The sequence below is a fragment of the Carettochelys insculpta genome, chromosome 12 (assembly GCF_033958435.1).
Source record: "Carettochelys insculpta isolate YL-2023 chromosome 12, ASM3395843v1, whole genome shotgun sequence".
Classification (NCBI taxonomy): Eukaryota; Metazoa; Chordata; order Testudines; family Carettochelyidae; genus Carettochelys; species Carettochelys insculpta.
The window spans coordinates 7,767,600-7,784,094 of NC_134148.1; the positions used below are offsets into that span (position 1 = coordinate 7,767,600).

Consider the following 16,495-nt stretch of genomic DNA (forward strand, 5'->3'; position numbering starts at 1 on the left):
GGCCGTGATCACCAGTCAATGATGTAGAACAAAGCATAGTAAAAAATAATTAAAAGTATCTATTTCCTAGATTTTTTTTAAGACCAAGACTGTTTGTACACTTTGCTTAAATGTAACAGTAAAGGGTAAAATTCAGAAAACCGGCAAATTTTAAAATGGAGAAAAGGTTATTTTCAAAATAGTTTCTTCCAGAATTTACATTCTTGTTACCAAATGGATTTTATAAATACAGGTTGAACCTCTCTGGTCTGGCACCCTTGGGAACTGACTGGTGCTGAAAGAAAGAATTTGCCGAACCATGGGAGGTCAATATTGTCTAGCAGCATTATCAACGCTTTGCTTACTGGGCTCGCAGAAGACATTTAGGGGCAAATTACTTGTAAATAACAGCACAGAACACTGAGAGCCAGGACTGGTGGCCGTAAACAAACTTTATGAGACCACAGGAAACTTGGCTTCACCCATGATAAGTGATTGTCTGGCTAACTAAAATCGTGCCAGATTACAGATGTTGCTGGCCCAGAGAGTTTCAGACTAGAGAGATTCAACCTGAAATATGTACTCATATCCATTTAAAACAAAAAGCAGTCAAGTAGCACTTTAAAGACTAGCAAAATAATTTTTTAGGTGAGCTTTTGTGGGACAGACCCACTTCTTCAGACCATAGCCATATCAGAACAGACTCAATATTTAAGGCACAGAGAACCAAAAACAGTAATCAAGGAGGACAAATCAGAAAAAAATTATCAAGGTGAGCAAATCAGAGAGTGGAAGGGTGGTGGGGGAAGGTCAAGAATTAGATTAAGCCAAGTGTGGGTTAATCTAATTCTTGACCTTTTCTCCCCGACCCCTCCACTCTCTGATTTTCTCACCTTGATCATTTTTTTCTGATTTGTCCTCCTTGATACTGTTTTTGGTTCTCTGTGCCTTAAATATTGAGTCTGTTCTGCTATGGCTATGGTCTGAAGAAGTGGGTCTGTCCCACAAAAGCTCACCTAATAAACCATTTTGCTAGTCTTTAAAGTGCTACCTGACTGCTTTTTGTTTTGATAGTATATAGACTAGCACGGCTCCCTCTCTGTTTATATCCATTTAAGTGCAATTCCCTTGGAATGTATTTGTCAGAAATTTCTGACCTAGGGTTGAGAGTGGTATTTTTATTTGCTAATTATTAGACAGGATCTGAGTTCAATCAGTGCAAGTTATTCTTTAACATTGACTAATCCAACACTATCAAACTTGTGCCAAATGATAGTATTTTTAATAAAACAAACATGTATAAAACCTTTGAGCAAAGAAACAGTTCCATGAAATTAAAGGAAAAACAGTGGAAACTACTCTTCTAAATAGTTAAACTATGCTTGTGGTTTTCAACTCAGTCTTACCAGTATTTTGCTATTTCATGAGAATCAGAAAGCATAGTTATCTACAAATTGACACTAGGGTATGTCTACACTAGACTAAGAAAGTTGACCGCAGATATGCAATTCTAACTATGCCAATTGCGTAGCTAAAATCAACCTATCTGCGCTTGGCTAATGTGTCTGTCTATACAGGGGAAGGTCAACAGGTAAGTTTCTTACTCTTCGGCTGTGTCTACACGTGTCCCAGACTTCGAAATGGCCATTCCCATCTGCTCATAGGAATAAGGGGACTTTGAAGTAGGCGGCGTCCTTTCGAAAAGGAGCCCCATCTGGACGAGACGCACGACGGCAAGCCGCGTCAATTTCGAAGCGCCGCGGCTGCCTGCATGCTAATGAAGCGCTGAATATGCATTTCAGCGCTCCATTAGTAAACTTCGAAATAGCGATTTGAATGGCCATTTCGAAGTTTGGGGCACGTGTAGACGTAGCCTTCATGTCTCTAGAGCATGTTGATCTTTTGGGGTAGTGTAGACAGACACTAAGTAGAGTATTTTTATCATCCAATCTGAGCGAAATGCAAAAAGTAAATTATATTTTTAAAAATACTTCCACTTTTAATAGCCTAAGGCCTCAGTCTTACAAGGGTAGATTCTTGTGCTTCCATTGAGGCCCACTGAAGTCACTGGGATCTACCTAAGTGCAAGAATCTCCGGCAACCTCTGACTGCATGATCAGGGCATAAGAACAGCAATGTAGGTAAGAAAGCATATTGTTAAAAAGCATGTGCATATACAAAAAAACAAAACACTTATCCTCATGAGCAACTTTGCTCGTGAAAGTAGCCCCTTGGAAGTCCGTGGAACTATTCCCACTAGTGAAGTATGTACCTAGAAGTTTGCAGGATTGAGCCCGTAATTTTTAAAATGGTAGTGTCTCTGAGAAAAAAAAATTAATCTTGAATCTTGTCCATTAGGTTTACATACTTTTTAAAAGAAAAGATATTCTTGTTGTTCAAGAACAATTTTAGAAAATATGTTAAAAATTGCTAATTGTGAGTTTGGAATATTATCTTATAAAGCTATCTCTTGGTGGGATGTTTTTGTTTTTTTTTGTAGAGCGGAAGGATGCAGAAGGATGGGAAACAGTTCAGCGTGGAAGGCCTGTTCGATCTCGATCTACAGCTGTAGCAACAAAAACTCCTGTAGCTGCAGAACTGCTCAGAGCTAAAGATGACAGTGACAAAGAAAATGTAGTCTTCAGGCCTTCAGAGAATATACTGAACTCATTTGCTGGAGATAGTGCACCCAAAAATACAGAACTTCTGCAGAAAGAGTCTTTATATCTGAGTGATCATCCTTTTGCTGAAAGAACTCAGGTAAGTGTAATTTGGGAACACTTTTTATTACTGTAATATTTTGGTAGTGTTTATACAGAAATATTAATCAAAGTTGTTATGTCCAATGGTTTATTCTTTAAATTGATTGAGATGTTTTTAAATATTTGATATTTTTCTCAACTTGTTTTTATTATGGTTAACATACAGAAAATATATTGTGAATGACATTAAGGTGATGATGTAAACTGATGAAGAACTCTTATCAGATGGAGATGCACTCATATATATAAATTTAAAAGAATAATAAATGGGTGTGCTTATGGAAGTAGGCATCTTTGCTGAAGTCAGTGGATCTGCTCACCCATAAGGGCAACTAGATTGGACACATTATTTGTTGTGACAATAACCAAAGTATTTTAAAGGATAAAATCAAGTTTGATTTTCACAGTAGCTCCAAGCACAGACAACCAAATATTAAAAAACGAAAGACAGACGAATTACCTGTATGCACATACATCTATTGTGTGCCTTATTATACCATCATGGTCAGTCCCCATTTGGGGGTGCCTCAGAGCTACAGTGCCTCCCTTGCAATCCTCTTGAGAGCAGTACAGCATCTAATACGTCCATGGGTGCTGAATGAATTGGTTGTTGTCACTGCAGAATCTTGGTCATCATCTCTGAAAAGTTGTGGCAATCTGGGGAGGTCCCAGATGACTGGGAAAAGGGAAGTGAATGGTCCATCTTTAAAAAGGAAGAAGGAGATTCCAGGGAACTACAGATCAGTCAGTCTCACATTGGTCCCCAGAAAAACAGTGGAATGGATACTCAAGGAATCCATTTTGAATCATTTGGAAGAGAGGAAAGTCAACATGCTTGACCAACCTCATTGCTTTCCATGCCGACTTAACTGGCTCTCTGTGAATATGGGAAAGGTGGTGGACATAATATACATTGACTTTAACAAAGTCTTTGATACAGTCTCCCATTGCTATCAAGTTTAAAAAAAAAGTTTGGATTGGATAAATGGACTGTAAGGTCGTTAGAAAACTGGTTAAATCATCAGGTTCAACAGCCCCTATTGAAAATTGGGGGCACGAGGGCCATTTGACCCAGGCCTCAGGAGACAAAGGGGATTCAAATTTTGACATTTTCTTCCAAGTCATTTCCATTTATTGTATACTGTACAGTTATAACAGAGACAATGAAAGAAGCTATATATACTTGCAATGTGTGTGTGTATATTTATATGTATGTATATATGCTTGCAAAAATATTTAAATCATTGTGGGACCTCAGTCCACAGCCAATTTTTCAGTTACATCCGAGTTTTCATCTGCATGACTGGAGACTGGAGTAGCTTCTGTGATTAGTGATGCTCTGTTTTGAAATGCTGTATACAGCCTTTGCATAGTTTAGAGTAGTGGTCAGCAAGAGTGGCACGTGAGCTGATTTTCCTTGGCACGCGAGGCGGGAGTTCAACCCTGTCTCTCTCCTCCTCGTACAGCCAGGAGGTTGCTGAAAGCTGTGCCTCCTATGGATTAACAAAAACTAGCTAAAGCTACCAACCATCACCTAACTGTAAAGCTCTGCATCTTAATTTATTTGTGAAGCTGTTGTAAGTAGGACTGTATTAGTGACTTTAAAAAGTATCACCGGCATCCAGATCAAACACAGAGGTCAAAAGGTCAAGTTTTAGCACTCTGCCTCAAAAAAAATTGCTCACCCTTGATTTAGAGATTGAAAGACATAATTAATTCTGGTACTGCAAAAATTATTTTGCTTGGTCTGAGGGTGAGTTTCACCTTTGAATTAGATGCTTATCTCTGCATAGGAGATTTTCATATTCCTGTTTTTTCTTGTGTGTCTTCCTGTACAATAACCATATCAGGTTCAGCTGTAAGCTGCCTCTTTGTCTTACAGTCCCCTTCAAAGGCTTTTTGTGATGATAATTTTTTTAACTCCGGTTGTTTAATACTCTTCATATCTAATCTGGCAGTCACCCCATGTTAATATTCATAGTAATGCATCAGTTAGAAGAATTTAATGACAGGAACGTTAGCAGATGAAATTTCAAGACTTTGAAATAAGGCTCTAAGGGCTGTAGTAAATAACACCCCCGAACTGTAATTATATAATAATAATTACAAACTTTATGCAATTAAAATGTTGTATAACCAATAGGGTTTAGTGAATTAATTTGTGTTACTGTGTTTTAAAAGTGGTGCATGGAAATCATCTAGTTAGAGCAGCAGTAGATGACAGGTCAATTGAAAACTTACTCCTGAGTAAAATGAATGTAGAAACCGATAACTTGAAAAGCTCTTTGAGCACATACTGAATGTCATTTATTTTCTTTCTGAATGGGGATTGTCTTTGTTTCGTTTCAGTCACCATGTTGGTGACTTTACAAACAGAAGCTTTTCTTGGTATACTTGAGCTTCTTAGCAAGTGTGATCCACTTTTATCACGCCATGTTAAATATGTTTGTGACTCACAAGAGAACGGAAAATGCATGCAAGTCAATTATCAGTATACCAGAATACAAAATGAGTTTATTGAGCTGTATGTGACATTTATGCATAGAACAGTTCTTGAAGAAGTATGACTTGAAGAATTTTTCAATTATTATTGATGTAATTCCAGGCTGTTCCAATAAAGAACAGATGACCTTCATTATTCGATGTGTTAAAATTGTGGAAAGTTCAAAGGTTTCAATTGAAAAACAATTTATTTTGTTTGATAATTTCATGAAAAAACGAGTAAAAAAGTTACTGCTTGTATATTTGAAATATTGGAGGGGTTGAAATTTAGTTTTCAAGTCTGCATTGGCCAAACCTATGACAATGGGTCCAATGTGGCTGTGCAGTAAAATGGAGTACAAGCAGTCCATCATGAACAAAATCCAAACTTTGTTTTCTGTAGTTGCAGCCAACCACACACTAAGTCTTGTCAGCTTTGATTGCGCTGAATCATGTAAGAACGCAATAACATACTTTGGCGCAATCCAGTAAATATACAACCTCTTCAGTAGCAGTCCTCGAAAGTGGGAAATTCTGAAGCATCTTCCTGTTTCCCATCACAGCATGTTGACACCAAGATGGTCAGCCTGAATTGATGGCTTTAAACCAGTTGCACAGCATTTGAACTCTATGAGAAAGTGTTTGAGAGCACTTTGAATCTCTTACTTTCGCAGCTTAGGCTCACACTCAGTTTAAGTCAATACAAAAGTAAACATCCAAATTTGAATGCTTTTTAATATCATCCACGTGGATGAAGCTGCTAAAAATGATCCACGAAACTAATCTTGTAATTGAAGCACGCAGTGCCACATTAGATGTTGAGATGGATAACACTGAACAACAACTTTAGATATTAATGATCCAGAGGATGCAATCCTTTCTGAGTCCAAGTAAGTAGCATAGGGTATTGCCATTTCATCTGAGTTTTCCACCAGTCACAGCCTAACATCTCAGTCTGATGGAGAAAGCCACTATTGAATCAATTCCTTTTTTGTTATTGTTGATGCCATGAAACCTGGTCTTACATGTTGATTTGAGTCACTGACAAATTTAAGACAAATTTGTACCCTTCTTGGGTTCCTTTGGGAGTTCAGAGCACTAAGTGATGAAGATCTGCATTCAGCAGCTGAAGAGTTTCAAAAAAGGTGCAACAATGAAATTTCAAGGGATCTCTGTGATGAGGTCATCTTCCTGAAATGTATACATTCCACCAACTTTAAATTTGACATAGCCAAAAGGACTACTTCAAGAAATATTCAGTCTTGGCTTATCAACTGCATTTCTTAATATCACAATTGCATTATGTGTTTTGATCAGTCTCCTTGCATCAGTGGCTTCAGATGCATACACATTCAGCATGTTAAAACAAGTGAAGAGCTATCATCGTTCTCCAGTGGAACAAGAGCATTTGAATGGGCTTGCAGTACTTAACATTAAAACTGGTGTTGCACATAAAATAGATTTTTCTTCCACTATAAATTAGTTTGCATACAACAAAGCTGGAAAAGCATTCCTAAAGTGAAGAATTTTGCTTGCAATAGAAACTCACATTTAAAGTTAGATTTTTAATATACGTGCCATTGGTATAATGATTTACTTGGTAATAAATAAATGTCTCAACTGTTCATTTTTATGTTTTCTTTTGGTTTTAATATGACCCTGTGGATGAAAAGTTGGACGTGATGGGAACCTGAGTCTGGGGCTGGGCTGGGGCCTCTAAACTCTAAGTGGCCCATACATCTGTCATTCTCTGACAGGTCCTGGGGCTCAGTGGGTAGTGGTTGATGATTAAATGTCTGAATAGTTGTCAGTAGCAAGCGGAGTGACTTAGGAGTCAGTTCTTCTTCGAGTGGTCCCCGTGGGTGATCCATAATAGGTGTGGGGCTCTCCTGGCACCGCAGATCGGAAGTCTTCCAGCAGTTTCTCCTGGATCGTGCATGTGCCGGCACGCGCCGCCCCCTGTGCGCCCCCGGCCGCGTGCGCTATCCGGTCCCTGCCAGTTCCTTCTCAGCCGCCATCGGCTGCAGACGGAATCTACTCAGGCTAAGGCCAGAGTCAGATTAAATAGTGGTTTTTTCCTACGTGTCATTTGTTGTTTTTGGTTATTAAAAAAAAAAAAAAAAAAAAAAACGAGAGAGAAAGCAAAGACAAAGAGAATATCAGCAAAAAAAAGAAAAAAGAGAGGAGCGGAGAAGAGCGGACGTGAAGGCCATTTAGGCCGCCCGCTGCCCCGCAGGCCGGTGATCACTATTTGGGGTGGAAAGGCACAGATTAAGTGCTAAGTACCCTACTAACAGTAAAGGACTCACCACAATGGCCTCTTCAGGTTTTAAAAAGCATGAGTCATGCCGTGAAGCTATGCCGGCCTCCGTGGGGCATAGCGAATGCATCCGATGCCTGGCGGAATCACAGGCTGCCCAGAAGTGTTCTCACTGTGCTAAGCTCACAGCCAGGGCCAGGAAGGACAGAGCAATGAGGCGTAAAATGCTCTTGTTGATAAGGCTCTCCAGCCGGACTTGCCGGAGAAGCCTCACCCAGAAGGGCCCTCTGGGTTGCATAAGAGGAGTGCAGTTTTCTCTGACCCCCTCGGTGCAGAAACGGAGGAAACTCTCCCTGGCTCGATCCTTGCTGGCATTTGCAGCGAGCAGGACGAGCAGAGCACACAGCCCCCAGCCGCATACTCAGGCAAGCGGCAGCGCACGTGGCAGAGGCTGAGCCTCCGTTTATACAACAGCCAGCACACGCGGCGCCTACAGCGTCAGCAAGGCAAGTGCCGGACCCGGCGGAACCGCCACAGGCAGCACCGGCCCCCGCACCATGCCTGTAGGCACCGGAGGAGGATACCCACGCGGCACCGCAGCTGACGGTGCCGAGCGCGGCGCTGACAGCAGGGCTGAGATCCCCGGCATGGAAGGGGGTGGTGCCGGCCCCGCAGGGGAGGGGCAAGGCAAAAATCAAAAGCCCGGCACCGCAGTCCATCTCTTGACAGGGCTGCGCTGCTGTTAGCACCAAGCCCTCCCCCTGTAATACACACGCCGCACCGAAGGCCTGTGTCTCCACCGGCCCATCCGGAACCTCCTTCTCCGTTCCTCCAACCAATGTCACCAAGGTTTGGGCCACCTTCACCATTTCTGGTATTGGATCGCCTGGAGTACTATCAGAAGCCAGTTTCACCTCTATCTGTGTCGTCGCAGAGGTCTCGCTCTCCCAGACATCGGGGGTACACACCCTGTGAGTGGTCTAGGTCTCCATCTCCGGACCCTTACCCATGCTGCCCTGGTCGTCCTTATCATGCTGGACACAGACACCACAGGCATACACCCAGGGGCTGGTCCCCCCCGGCCGCTCAGTACCCCTGTGAGCACTCTCGATCGGGGACGGGAACACAGTTGTCTCAAGAGGAGTTAATTTTAGAACCCCGAGACTTTCCTTCACAATCCTCCAGCGAGCAAGTGTATCATCGACCGCAGGAGCCCGAGGGTTTGAGGGAGGTTTACCCTAGTGGTTCCTCCTCATCCTCCCTAGATGAGGCCTTGGCCCCCGGGGATGTCTCTCCCCCGGATGACCTTAAACAGTTTCAGGAGCTGTTTAAAAGGGTGGCTTTCACGCAAGACATTCAAACAGCAGAGGTGCAGGAGAAACATCGCAAACTCCTGGAAAATTTGAGACCCCCGGCTTCATCCAAAATTGCTATTCCGCTGGACGAAGCCATTCTGGAGTCAGCCATTACTATATGGCAGACTCTGGCCTCTGTTCCACCTACAAACAGGAGAGCGAATAAGAAGTACTTCGTCCCGGCAAAGGGCATGGAGTTCCTCTTCAGTCACCCACAACCAAATTCTTTGGTGGTCGAGTTGTCCCAGCAGAGGTCAAAGGTTTATCAGTACAAATCAGGGGATCAGACAAAGATGCTAAGAAGCTAGAGCTGTTTGGCAGGGAGGTATATTCCTCTTCTACCCTGCTATTGAGAATGGCAAATTATGGGCACACCTAGCAAACCATAATTTTGATAATTACTCCAGGCTTACTCCCCTCATGGATTCACTTCCGGAAGACAAAAAGCTGGTGTTAAAGGTGATTATTCAAGAGGGCTACGCAGCATTGCGAACGGGAGTCCAGATTGCCCTGGACGTGGCGGACACGGCGGCACGTTCAACGGCTACAGCAGTGGTCGTGCGTAGAGAACCCTGGCCCCAGACGTCGGGTATCCCGAGGGACCTACAGGCGAAGATCGTGGACCTTCCCTTTGATACACAAAATCTGTTTTGCAGACTCAACCGACTCGGTCCCTCACTCCAGTAAGGACTCGAGAGCTACACTTAGAAGCTCGGGCATTTATACTCCCCCATACAGGAGGGAAAAATTTTATCCTCAGCAAAGACGCTACGCTTACAACCACAGCGTGCTCAATATCAATGGGGCTACGGCCAAAGGCGCTATCAACAGCAGCAACAGTACAGAACTCCTAGGCGACGTTCTCAACAAAGCCGTACACCCTTGGGTCAGGCCCAAAGGCAACAAGTTTGACGGGTATGTCGGGGGCTGCACTATCAATACCCTCGCTCAATGCCACTCTCATTTCATGTTCCATCATTGCCTCAGACCGTTCCACTGCCAATGGCAAAAGATCACCACAGACAAATGGGTGCTGGAGATCATAGCCATGGGTTACGCGATCCCCTTCCAGTTGCTTCCACCGACGAAGCCGCCCACCAGGCCTCACCTCAGGGATGCTGCCACGAAGCGAGGCTCAAGCAGAAGGTGAATCACCTTATGTTCATAGGGGCGGTGGAAAGAGTGCCGGAATAATTCCAGGGGTAGGTTTTTATTCACGCTACTTCCTACCAGAGAACAAAACAGGAGACTGGAGGCCCATCTTAGATTTTCGGGGCCTCAACCATTACTTGCGCAAGCAACGTTTTCGGATGATCACAGTTGCCGTGATACTCACGGCACTGGACGATGGAGACTGGGTTGCAGCACTCGACTTAAGAGATGCTTTCTTTCATATAACAATCCACCCGGCACACAGATGCTTCCTCCGCTTCATGGTTGGCCAGGAGCGCTTCCAGCTCAGGGTTCTTCCGTTTGGCCTCTCCTCAGCCCCCAGAGTCTTTACCAAAACCCTGGCAGCGGTGTCAGCCTACCTGCACAGACGGGGTGTTTATTTTTCCCATATCTGGGTGACTGCCTGCTAAAAGGGGCCTCGAAGACAGAGTTCTCACTCATGATACACGTCACAGCGGACACGTTTCTTTGCTGGGCCTAGTCATCAACCTCGCAAAGTCAAAGTCCGAACCCACACAACATATAGAGTTCATAGGGGCATGCATAAACTCTATCACAGCAAGGGTGTACCTACCCGACGCCGACTTCCGCGCCATCAGTTCTCTGGTGCAAGTCATCGCATACAGCCCCACGGTGCCAGTCTTAATGTGCTTACAGCTGCTGGGCCACATGGCAGCAGCGACGTTTGTGGTACAGAATGCCAGGTTGCACATGTGAAGCCTGCAGCATTGGCTGGTGAGCGTTTTTACAAACCGGCATCCCACACTGTCCACAGTGGTGGTGGTGTCGCCCACGACAGAGGTGCGCAGATCCCTGGCGTGGTGGGAAAACCCCGAGAATCTGCTAGTGGGGGGTGCCTTTTCACCAACCACAAATTTCTATTTTTTCTTACTACCGACGCCTCCCACATAGGATGGGGAGCGCACATCGGCGACAAGGTAACGCAAGGGCTGTGGTCCCCTGCGGAACAGACACTGCACATATCCATACTGGAGCTCAGAGCAGTGTTCAATGCCTGCAACCATTTTCGAGATTACCTACATGGCAAAGTAGTCAGGATTCAATAGCGACAATACCTCCACTATGTTTTACATCAATCGACAAGGAGGAGCACGATCCTGTGCCCTGTGTGCGGAAGCAGTCCAGTTGTAGAATTGGTGCATCGCCAACAACATAACATTGAAAGCCTCGTACTTGCCGGGCGTTCACACTGTGAAAGCAGATTAGCTGAACAGGCGCTTCGCAATCACGCACGACTGGCCGATCTGCTACGGCGCATTTTTTCGTACATTGGGGTTTCCCCAGATTGATCTGTTTTGCCACAAGGTCTTGCACAAAGCCAGAAGGGAGAGAGCTCGCATGATACTCATAGTCCCGCTTGGGATCAGCAGCAATGGCTTCCCTTGCTTTTGCGCATGTCGGACCGCCCACCGCTCCCTCTACCGGTGGTGCTGGACTTACTCCCGTGGGCTCAGGGGTCCATAGTGCACCCGCACCCTCAGGGTCTGCACCTACAAGCATGGCTAATCCATGGCTCAGCTCTTTAAAGAGCACATGTACGGAGGGAGTACAACAAGTCCTGGAATGTAGCCGAAGGACCTCCACCAGGAGGACTTACAAGCACAAACAGACTCGATTCTCAGCCTGGTGTTCCGCCAAGCAGTTAGCTCCCCTTGACGTTCCTATACCTGTAATACTAGAATACTTATTGGACCTCAAGAGAGGCGGGTTTTCTCTATCCTCGCTAAAGGTCCACCTCGCCGCTATATAAGCCTTTTGGCATACCGAGGAAGGGCCCACGGTATTCGCCCATCCTGTCGTTACCAGATTCTTGAAGGGGCTGGTAAACCTGTACCCCCCTCGGAAACCGCTTCCACCATCGTGGAATTTGGACTTGGTGCTCAGCACGCTATCGGGTCCACCTTTTGAACCATTAGCCACAGTCCCCATACGTCTCCTTACGATAAAAAAAAACAAAACAAAAAAAAAAACAAACACTTTCCTCCTTGGAACTACGTCAGCCCGCAGGGTGAGTGAGCTCGCGGCAGTGATGGCAACGCTGCACTGCACAGTATTCTCAAAGGAGGCGGTAACCTTAAGGCTGCACCCAGCCTTTGTTCCAAAAGTCTCTTCGGAGTCCAATCTTAATGAGCCAATAGTTTTACCCTCATTTTACCCGAAGCCTCACAGCTCCGGCAAGGAGGCACACCTGTATCTCCTGGATATGAGCAGGGCGTTGGCCTTCTACATAGACAGAACTAAGTCCTTCTGGAAAACGGACAGGCTCCTAGTCTCTCTCGCCCCCAGGTCAAAAGGAGAAGGTCTCTCTTCATAGAGAATCTCTCTAAGCACATTGTGTCTTGTATACGAGCTTCAAAATGCTCCTTTGCCGGCCCCGCCCAGGGCTCACTCCACCAGGGCGGTGTCGGCGTCAACAGCCTTATTCAAGGGCATCGCGTTAAAAGACATCTGTAGAGCGGCGACCTGGTCATCCTATGACACCTTCGCCAAGCATTATGCCCTACACCGGGTATTCCAAGAGGATACCCGCCTCTCGACAGTGGTCCTTTCGGGGGCAAGCTGCACATAAATCGATTACCCACCTCCCTCTTGGGTTACTGCTGGGTAGTCACCTATTGTGGAGCACCCACGGGGACCCCTCGAAGAAGAAAGAGAAGTTACTCACCTGTAGTAACGATGATTCTTTGAGATGTGTCCCCGTGGGTGCTCCACCACCCGCCCATCCTCCCCGCTTCGGATCTCTGTCTAGTTTTTTTCAGGAGCATCCGAGGCGGTTGGTCAAGGAACTGGCGGGGACCGGATTGCGCACCCGGCTGGGGGTGCATGAGGGGGCGGCGTGCGCCAGTGCATGCGCGATCCAGGAGAAACTGGTGGAAGATTTCTGATCTGCGGCGCCGGGCGAGCCCGACACCTATTGTGGAGCACCCATGGGGACACACCCCGAAGAACCATCATTACTACAGCTGAGTAACTTCTCTTTCTGGGACTTGTTTTATTCAGCATCTTTACTAATGACCTGGATGAGGGAATGGATTGCAATTTCAGCAAGTTCTCAGATTACATTAATCTAGGGGGAGAGGTAGATACACTGGAGGGCAGGGATAGGTGCCAGAGTGACCTAGACAAATTGGAGGAATGGGCTAAAATAAATCATATGAGGTTCAATAAGGAGAAGTACACTGTCCCTCCCTTGGGATGGGAATATCTCAAGTACTGCTACTGACTGGGGACCAGCTGGCTAAGATGAGAGGCTGGATATGAGTTTTAACAGTGGATTCTAGTAACCAAGAAGGTTAATGACATATTGGGGTGCATTAGTAGGAGCATTGCTAGTCGATTTAAGAAAGTCATTATTCCCATTTATGTGACACTGGTAGGACAGCATCTGGATTACGGCATCCAATTCTGGGCCATGCATTACAGAAGGGATGTGGACTCATTGGAGAGAGTCCAATGGAGGGCAACAAAAATGATTAGGGGACTGGAGCACATGACTTATGAGGAGTCTCTTAGGCTATGTCTACACTATGAAATAAAGTTGAATTTATTGAATTCTACTTTTTACCACTAGAATTTATAAAGTTAAAGATGAGTGTCCACAAATATCCAGGAAGTTGACTTGGCATGTCTTCATTGCTTTACCTAAGTTTGACTGTGTCACCAATGCATTGTGGATACCTATTCCACAGTGCCTGTTGCCCCATTGTATTCTGGGTTTTTGTGCCAGTGGCTTATGGGAAAAAATGTGATGCAAGTGCTTGTGGGTGTCCAGTGTCGTCATCCCAGCGTGCAATGTATCTCCCTTCCCACACTGTTGGAAAACAAACAGCCAGCCCAAGAAATTTCGTGCCATTTTCCCAAAGTCTGCCCTTGGCTCATGCCATTGCAGGTCGCTCGCATGCAACTTGGATAGCTTAGAATTATTGCACAGTGTGTTGTGCAGTATTTTATTGGACAAAGGATTAAGTGGGTGTGGGTGATTCATTTGATAATATTGAAGAACTGGAGAATAGGAATGCAGAGCTGCTGGCTGCCTTGGATACATTGCTTGCAGTGGAGCACCGATTCTGGAGACATGAAACGAGCACACGCAGGTGAGATTGCATAATTTTAGAGGTCTGGGATGACCAGCAGTGGCTGCAGAACCTCTGCATGCGCAAAGCTGGTTTCATGGAACTTCATGATTTGTGGTCTCCTGCCCTACTGTGCAGTGATACCAGAATGAGACCTGCTTTAACAGTTCACAAGCAAGTGGCAGTTGCTCTGTGGAAGTTTGCAATGCCCGATGGGTACCATTCAGTGGCAAATCAGTTTGGGGTGGGCAGATCTACAGTAGAGGCTGCAGTGATCTAGTTAGACAAGGCAAACAGTGTCCAGCTGCTGCAGAGGATTGTGAGTCTGGGAAATGTGCAGGACTTAGTGGATGGCTTTGCTGCCATGGGGTTTCCTAACTGCAGTGGGGTGATAGATGGAACGTACATCCCCCATCCTGGCCCTGGCCCACCTGGTCTCAGAGTACATAAACCGCAAGAGGTAATTCTTCAGGGTGTTGCAGGTGTTGGTGGATCACAAAGGACATTTCACTGACATGTATGTGGGATGGTTGGGAAATGTGCACAATACACACATCTTTAGAAATTCAGGTCTGTACAGCAAACACCAGGATGGGACTCTCTTCCAAGACCAAAAAATCAAGATTGGTGATATGGAGATTCCCCTAGTGATCCTGGGCGACCCTGCTTACCCTCTGCTCTCTTGGCTGAAGCCATACATAGGAACCCTGGACTGCAGCCAGGAGTACATCAAGTACAGACTGAGCAAGTGCAGAATGGTGGTGGAATGTGCCTTTGGCCATTTAAAAGCCAGATTCAGATGTCTTTTGACCCATTTGTACCTTTGTCAAACCAGCATCCCCACTGAGGTTGCAGCATGCTGTATTCTCCACAACATTTATAAATCAAAGGGGGAAAATTTCATGCCAGCCTGGGTTGCAGAGGAAGATGCCCTGGGCTGTGCCCGGACACACAGGCATTCGTTAATGTACATGCAGAAGCAACAGCAATCAGGGAGGCCTTGAAAAATAGCTTTATGAAGGTGCAGACAGCCACCTGAATTTATGCATTTAACTATCATGATACCACCTGCACCCCAACAATGATGTGTGCTTGACCTTTGTGAAAACACCTTCAGATGCACCCCACCCCCTATGAACCAAAAAACACTGTGATTTTCACAAAATTATTTTTATTTAGGGTGTGCAGGTTAATGGGTAGGCAAAAGAAGGGACTCCTTCCTTCGTGAGTGGTGGAATGTGAGCCTTTTGCAGTGGGGGGAGGTCATGGGGGTGGAGCATGAGAATGTCATTGCCCTCCCCACCCATGCATTTGAGGACCCCAGTGGGGAGGTTGAGCCATATTCAGGGGAGGCCAAGCAACAGGGTGTGAAGGCTGCATAATGAGTCCTAGGGTGGGTCTCCATCTGCAGGTCCAACTTGGAATGAAGGATGTTGGTAAGCTCCCTGACAGCCATCAGGCACTCTGCCAAGTCCTTGTTCCTGCAGTGGAGCATGGTTTGTCACCACTACTGAATTCACCTTTTCTCAGTAGCAGCTTTTGACTTGTTCCTTGTCTGCCTTCTCAAGCTCTTGCAGGATGATACCCATCTCCTAGACTTGAAAGGGACCTTGGGAGGTCATCTAGTCCAGTCCCCTGCCCTCTTGGCAGGACCAGGCACAATCCCTGACATCTATTTGCCCTAATCCCTAAGTGGCCGCCTCAAGGATTGAGCTCAGAACCCTAGGTTCTTCTTCAAGTGGTCCCTGTGGGTGCTCCACAATAGGAGTCGGGCTCGCCCGGTGCCGCAGATTGGAAATCTTCCAGCAGTTTCTCCTGGGTCGCGCATGTGCCGGCGCGTGCCGCCCCCCTGCGCGCCCCCGGCCGCATGCACGATCCGGTCCCCGCCAGTTCCTTCTCAACTGCCATCGGCTGCAGACGGAATCCACTCAGGCTAAGGCCAGAGTCAGATTACTTAGTGGTTTTTTTCCATGTTTAATTTGTTGTTTTTCGGTTATTAAACAAAAAAAAAAAAACAGAAGAGAGAAAGCAAAGACAAAGAGAATACCAGCAAAAAAAAAAAAAAAAGGAAAAAGGGAGGAGCGGAGAAGAACAGAGCGGATGTGAAAGGCCATTAGGCCTCCCGCTGCCGCAGGCTGGTGATCACTCTTTGAGGAGGAGAGGCACGGATTAAGTGCTAAGTACCCTCTTAACAATAAAGGACTCACCACAATGGCCTCTTCAGGTTTTACACAGCGTGAGTCATGCTGTGAAGCTATGCCGGCCTGCGTGGGGCATAGCGAAGGCATCCAACGCCTGCGGGAATTGCAGGCTACCCGGCCGCATTCTCACTGTGCTCTGACCCCCACCCTCAGTGCAGAAACGGAGGAAACTCTCCCTGGCTCGATCCTT

The 16,495-nt window shown here is 45.8% G+C and overlaps 1 protein-coding gene across 7 annotated transcripts in view; it reads left to right on the forward strand.

Moving 5' to 3' along the window:
• The window catches only part of SCAPER (S-phase cyclin A associated protein in the ER), a 420,029-nt gene that overhangs the window by 86,745 nt on the left and 316,789 nt on the right, over positions 1-16,495 (forward strand). For all 7 annotated transcript variants that reach the window (XM_075006917.1, XM_075006920.1, XM_075006919.1 and 4 more), the window contains exon 9: positions 2,480-2,739. In XM_075006917.1, the coding sequence (XP_074863018.1) occupies positions 2,480-2,739 (260 nt within the window). The remainder of the gene's footprint in view (positions 1-2,479; positions 2,740-16,495) is intronic.